General features: G+C 48.0%; 1 protein-coding gene across 1 annotated transcript; it reads right to left on the reverse strand.

The window, feature by feature from the left end:
• Positions 1 to 48: 48 nt before the first annotated feature.
• On the reverse strand, positions 49 to 6,524 carry LOC149271591 (N(G),N(G)-dimethylarginine dimethylaminohydrolase 1-like). The gene is made up of 6 exons (XM_089507300.1): positions 6,261 to 6,524; positions 6,065 to 6,164; positions 1,546 to 1,619; positions 1,221 to 1,340; positions 475 to 618; positions 49 to 165 (listed from the first exon to the last, which is right to left on the reverse strand). The coding sequence occupies exons 1-6, from the start codon at positions 6,522 to 6,524 to the stop codon at positions 49 to 51; spliced, it is 819 nt and encodes a 272-aa protein (XP_089363426.1).
• Between the last annotated feature and the right edge of the window lie 276 nt (positions 6,525 to 6,800).

Below are 6,800 nucleotides of genomic sequence, written 5' to 3' on the forward strand. Positions count from 1 at the left end.
GGTCCCCCTCAGTCTGGCGGATAAGCAGGCGTCGGAGCAGCGTATGGATCAAATGTCCAGCTTGCGGTTTATCAGTATAGCGCAAGCCGTCAGACAGCCGCCGATCTTGGACACCTCTGTGCACGAAGCCGGCACCAGCGTGTAATCCGTAAGCTTCTGGAAGACCTGGGAGAGAAAGGGCACAAGAGGTTAAATACCACATCTGCTGGGGGTCAGCTGGCGGCTGTGGATAATTAGAGTGATGCCGAGTATCTATACACAGGAATACGCGACAACACGCAGTCTCGCTGCACATTAAATTATGGAGCTTGTGTGTTATACAACAGCGCAGAGTACTAACCACCCCCCATCCAGTGTCAGAGGACAGCACAGAGTACCCCCCCATCCAGCATCATAGGACAGCAGAGAGTACTCCCCCCCCCCCCATCCAGTGTCAGAGGACAGCGCAGAGTACATGCAGGGCGTCCGCGGTACCTGCGCACTGTCAGGGAATTCCTCCGCACTGCGGTGAACGAGGACGTTGGATTTGGGGCCGACGCGGGTGTAGATGCAATTAGCGGCGGGGTCGTCAGGAACGGTGAGGGTCTCGTAATGGTGATCGGTCAGCTGCTCCATCATCTGGAGATAAATAGAAAAAAACTCTGGTCAGCGACGGGTTAAAGCTTCTTTACCAATAATCTCTAAATATAGATAATAATTATATTATAAATCTGTTAAGAGTCAGGCAGCTCATGCAGCAAAAATACCAATTTCTCTACAATACGGAGCTGGAAATAAACAGCTGCAGATGGCGAGGGGGGAATCTTTAAATGGCCCTGTTTATAATAAAAAAATATATATAATAAAAAAAATATATATTTATATACGGTATATATACACCATCCCCAGAATGGCCAAATTTCCCTTAGAACTGCTATGGATTATTTGTTACTAGAGAGTGGAATTAATATTATGCCAAAGTGGAACAGCAGCTTTACCCCCATTAACAGTCAATGTTAAACTTTATCAAAAAAAATACATTTTAAATTTTTATTTTTTATTTTTACATACTGAGGATTTATCCTACGGCATCACGGGAACAAAATTGTGGCATCAAAAGACCAGGAGCCATCATATAGACAGATATAGAAGCCATGACATCATATATAGAAAGATATAGAAGCCATGACATCATATATAGACAGATATAGAAGCCATGACATCACATCCGGGGGGCTTACCTTCAGGGCCTTGCGGGCGGCGTCGCTGCTCCCTATGATTAGAGTATCGGGACCCCCCATGCTGCAGAAACTCTTGAGGTGCAGATCCCCCGATACCGGAATCGTGGAGACGGCGTAATCCTAGAGGGAGAGAAATCAGCGCGGGAACAGCAGAGGGGGCAATAAACGGGTCTGGGGTTCCCGGGCTGGGGCAAAATTACAGAGGGAGTGTGAGGGCAGAATGGAGAGGGGGGAGAGACAGGCATGCGGTTGGCGCAGGAAGACAGAGAGCATTTAATGGATTATGGGGCGGAATAAGCGGTGCGGAGGACGAAGCCACTCGTACCTGGTAGGTTTTTGCCACCATTTCTGCCCCTCGGAGGTTGGTCCATTTCGACAAACCCACAAATATCTCTGTTCCTGAAACACAAGAGGGAGGAGCGGGGGATGGGTAGAATCAGACACCTCTAGGACTGGTGTAGTGAGGAAGAAATATGGCTTGGTACACCTAGGACCCGCCTGGACAGGGAAGATAAGGACACAGGCGGGACCTCTAGGACTGACCTTCAGGGACATACAGACAGGGCTAGGTACCTCTAGGACTTTAGGCTCACACTGACTGGACAAATCACTGTTACGATTATTATTATTATTATTATCCTTTATTTATATAGCGCCAACAGTTTACGCAGCGCTTAATACAATACATAAATTCAAGGGATATGACAAGACAAGAATTGACAGACTAAGACAAACCGATACATTTGGTGGAGAGAGCCCTGCTCGCAAGCTTACAATCTAGAGGGAAATGGGGTGACAAACATAAGGCATAGAGAAAGGGTGAGAGGTAGTGTGGGGGGGTATCAGTGACGGGGTGAGAGGTATTGTGGGGGGTATCAGTGACGGGGTGAGAGGTATTGTGGGGGTTGTATCGATGACAAGGAAGTTCTAGCAGCTAAGATGGTTGTGGCTTCTCTGAAGAAGTGGGTTTTTAGATGTTTCTTGAATGTTGGGAGGGAGGGTGAAGCTGAAGGTTCCTTGGGAGAAGATTCCATAGATATGGGGGCAGCTCGAGTGAAATCTTGTAGACGGGAAAAGGAAGAGGTGATGAGTGAGGAGGAGAGCCTTAGCCCATGGGAGGAACGTAGGGATCGAGTAGGAGAGTATTTGCTAATGAGGTCAGAAATGTACGGAGGAGCAGTATTATGGGGGGTATTATTGGGGAGCAGTGTTATGGGGGGTATTATTGGGGAGCAGTGTTATGGGGGGTATTATTGGGGAGCAGTGTTATGGGGGGTATTATTGGGGAGCAGTGTTATGGGGGGTATTATTGGGGAGCAGTGTTATGGGGGGTATTATTGGGGAGCAGTGTTATGGATGGCCTTATATGTCAGTACCAGGATCTTAAATTTAATTCTAAAGGTAATTGGGAGCCAGTGGGGGGTTTCACAGAGGGGGGAAGCAGAAGAGGAGCGACGTGCAAGGAAGATGAGCCTAGCAGCGGCATTTAGGATAGACTGTAGAGGAGAGAGTCGAGACAGTGGAGTGCCAACCAGAAGAGTGTTGCAGTAGTCAAGACGGGAAATGATAAGGGAATGAACCAGGGTTTTTGTGGATTCTTGGGTGAGGAATGGGCGGATACGAGAGATGTTTTTTAGGTGCAAGCGGCAGGATTTGGCGAGGGACTGAATGTGAGGGATGAAGGAGAGGTTTGAGTCAAGGATGACCCCAAGGCATCGGGCCTGGTTAGTAGGAGAGATAGTCGTGTTGTTAATGGTGATAGAGAATTCAGGTAGTGGAGTGGAGATGGAGGGAGGGAAGATAATGAGTTTAGTTTTAGAAAGATTAAGTTTCAGGTAGTGTTGTGACCTCCATGAAGAAATAGCAGACAAGCAATTGGTAATACGGGACAGGAGAGATGGAGAGAGATCAGGAGAAGACAGGTAGATTTGGGTATCATCTGCATATAGGTGATACTGGAGGCCAAATGAGTTGATTAGTTTGCCAAGAGAGGAAGTATAAAGAGAGAACAGCAGAGGGCCAAGGACTGAACCTTGGGGGACACCAACCGAAAGTGGAAGGGGCGATGATGTCTTGCCAGAGAAGTTGACAGAGAAGGAACGGTTAGACAGATATGAGGAGATCCAGGAGAGAGCTGTATCTCGAATGCCTATAGAAGCAAGTGAGTCTAGAAGAAGGTGGTGATCAACAGTATCGAAAGCAGCAGAGAGATCCAGTAGAATTAGAATGGAGAAGTGACCTTTTGCTTTGGCAGAGAGCAAGTCATTGGAGACTTTTGTTAGAGCTGTTTCAGTAGAGTGAAGGGGTTTGAAACCAGACTGTAGAGGGTCAAGGAGGGAATTAGAGGAGAGGAAGTTAATGAGGCGGTTGTACACAATCCGTTCAAGCAGCTTAGAGATAAAAGGAAGCAGAGAGATAGGGCGGTAGTTAGTCAAACAGACGGGATCTGAGGAAGGATTCTTTAGAATTGGTGTGATTAGCGCATGCTTGAAGGCAGATGGTACAGTTCCAGATGATAGAGAAAGATTAAATAGGTGGGTAAGTGATGGACCAAGGGATGGATATAGAAACTTTGTGAGGTGTGAAGGGATGGGGTCGAGGGGACAGGTTGTTGGGTGAGAGGAAGAAAGAAGAGTGGCTATCTCTTCTTCGGTTGTAGGGGAAAAGGCAGTTAGTATAATAGGAGTGGAGAGAGTGGTGTTGAGTGGTGTAGGAGGGAGTTGTAAGGAGGAGAGGTCTTTTCTAATAGTCTCGATCTTCTCTTTGAAGTGGGTAGCAAGATCTTGGGCAGTGAGAGAGGTTTGTGGTGTGGGTGTGGAGGGACAGAGAAGGGAGTTGAAAGTAGAAAAAAGGCGTCGTGGGTTGGAAGAAAGAGAGGATATGAGAGTGGAGAAGTAGAGCTGTTTGGTGAGAGAGAGGGCAGAGTTGTAGGTGTGGAGCATGAATTTATAGTGATTAAAGTCTTCGCTGGATTTGGATTTTCTGAAGTAACGCTCAGCCGTGCGGCAGCACTTCTGAAGATACCGTGTGGTTTTGGTATGCCATGGTTGGCGTTTAAATTGTCGGGGGTAACTTGTAGTAATTGGAGCTATGGTGTCGAGGGATGAAGCAAGTGTGTTGTTATAAAAAGAGGCTGCTGTGTCTGGGCAGGAAAGGGTTAACATGGAAGGTAAGAGAGGTTCAAGTGAGGCTGACAGTTGGGTAATGGTATTGTCTGGTAATGGCCTACAAGTATGAGGTGAACGCTGTAAGTTTGTCTTGTTAGGGGTTAGCACTGGAGAAAAGGATAGAAGGTGGTGGTCAGACAGAGGGAACGGGTAGATGGAGAAGTCTGAAAGGGAGCATGATCTGGAGAAAACCAGATCAAGTGAGTGTCCCTCGGTGTGCGTAGGGGAATTAGTCCATTGAGAGAGACCAGAGGAGGATGTCAGGGAGAGGAGTTTGGAGCTAGCAGAGTTGTTAGATATATCTAGAGGAATGTTAAAGTCACCCAGAATAAGACAGGGGATATTAGGAGAGAGGAAGAAAGGGAGCCAGGCAGAGAGGTGGTCAAAGAACTGCGCGGTAGGACCTGGAGGGCGATATATGAAGAGAGAGTGGAGAGAAAAGACGGATTGTGTGAGTTTCAAAGGAACAGAATGAGAGGGAGGGAGGGCTTGGTATATTCTGGAAGGTGCAGTGAGGTGAGAGAAGGATGCCTACACCACCACCCTTTCTGCCATCAGGCCTAGGAGTGTGGCTGAAGTGTAGTCCTCCGAAGGAGAGTGCAGCAGAAGCAGTAGTGTCATGGGAGGGGATCCAGGTTTCAGTAAGAGCTAGGAGGTTAAAAGCATGGGATAGAAAAAGGTCATGTATACAAGCGAGTTTGTTGCATACCGAGCGGGAATTCCATAGGGCACAGTTAAAGACGGGAGGTAGCTTAAGGTTGGAGATGATAGGAATAAGATTGGTTAGGTTGCGCATGTTGATTGAGTTTGCTGGCTAAGAGTGATGGGAATAGGGAAGACTATGTGGGGGACAGCAGTAGTAGAGCAAGTATAGGTAGGTTTCACATAAAAAGGTTTAGTGTAGAGGTACTGGGATAGCTTTGACGGCAGAGAGATGGGGAGGGATAGGATCTGGAATGCTTTAATGGGGAGTAGTGGGTAGTAAAGGGATCTACCGTTTGGTGCCCTCTACTGGCGTGTTCCAATAGAGCTGGTACTTAACTGTCTATATATTAGAACACCACTGGGGCGGGTGGGAGAGGGACGGGGGGGGCGGGCGCTTGGGCTTCAGTTGATTGTGGGGAACATGAAGGTGGGTATTGCAGGTTGTGAGGGCTGTAATAGAGAGTGTTAAATAGTGTTAAAGTGGACGGGGGCAGTAAGAGGGCAGATATAGGAGATAAGGGGTTAGTGGAGCAGAAAGATAGAAAGTAAAATATAACACACTTAAGTAGTGACAGGCATGACATAAATTTTACCAAATAAAAACAAATAAAACAATCAGTGGAAAAATGCTGCAACTCCCAGTAAGGGCATTCCTAGGCCATAAAGCATAGATAGACAGAAAAAATGGTAATAGACAATTCAGGCACAGAAACAGGAAAATGATAATAACAATACAGAAAACAATAACAGATAATAAAGGAGATCTCTTGGTCCACTCTGTATACCTTGTAGCAAAGTATGCAGGTTTGCTTGGGCTTCAGTTGATTGTGGGGAACATGAAGGTGGGTATTGCGATTACACCAATACCTCTAGGGCTAGTAGAAGAGATGAAGAGGCACCGCTAGGACTAACCCAGGTGGGTAATAGGAGGCGGGTCTAGCCCCTCTAGGACAGGCAGAATGATTCACTCACCCGTGAAGAGGATGTCGCTGGCGTCCAGCGCGGCGCTCTCGTCGGTGACCTCGCACACCCGGAATTTCAGCTCCTCGAACAGCTTCTGTAACCCGTCCGTCTGGGGCGAGAGGGGCAGACAGACAGACGCCACCATGAAACCCGTCCAATCACAGCCTCACACAGCAAGGGGAGGAAAAAGCAAACAGGGACTCACCTCTTTCCTCCTGGCGGGGACCGACGGGCGCGTGATCAGGGCGGTGTCCGCGATCACCACCGCCATGTCCCCCGTCAGCTGCCCCCGCGGCAGCTCCTCGTTGGGGGGAAGCTCCACCACCTGCAGCCCCAGCTTCTGCCTCAAGATGCCGCAGTACACTCCGCTCTCCCGCTGCGCCCTCGCCAGGTCCACCTGCCCGTCCCCCTCCTGCGCCATGGAGGAGGGAACCCCCCGGACCACGGCGTGGGTGTATCGGCCAGCCATCTCTAGAGCCCCAGGAAGGGGCGAGAAGGGTTAAAAGACTGTAAGTGGGTAAAAAAAAAAAAATATGGCAGAAAAAAACCCTTCACCACTTTTATAGATTAAACCTTAATCAGTCGTCTTAGATTCAGGAGCCGTAAACCTATCCCATGCATGTTTAATACCCTCTACCACTTCTGCTGGGAGGCTGTTCCTCTTATCCACTACCCCCTCAGTAAAGTACTTTATCTCAATTGACTGTAAATAAAATCCTTTCTATATTTATTGGCTGTAAATAAT

Source organism: Sceloporus occidentalis, unplaced genomic scaffold, assembly GCF_023333645.1.
Source record: "Sceloporus occidentalis isolate IW3139 unplaced genomic scaffold, rSceOcc1.0.p SCAF_489, whole genome shotgun sequence".
NCBI classification, from domain to species: domain Eukaryota; kingdom Metazoa; phylum Chordata; class Lepidosauria; order Squamata; family Phrynosomatidae; genus Sceloporus; species Sceloporus occidentalis.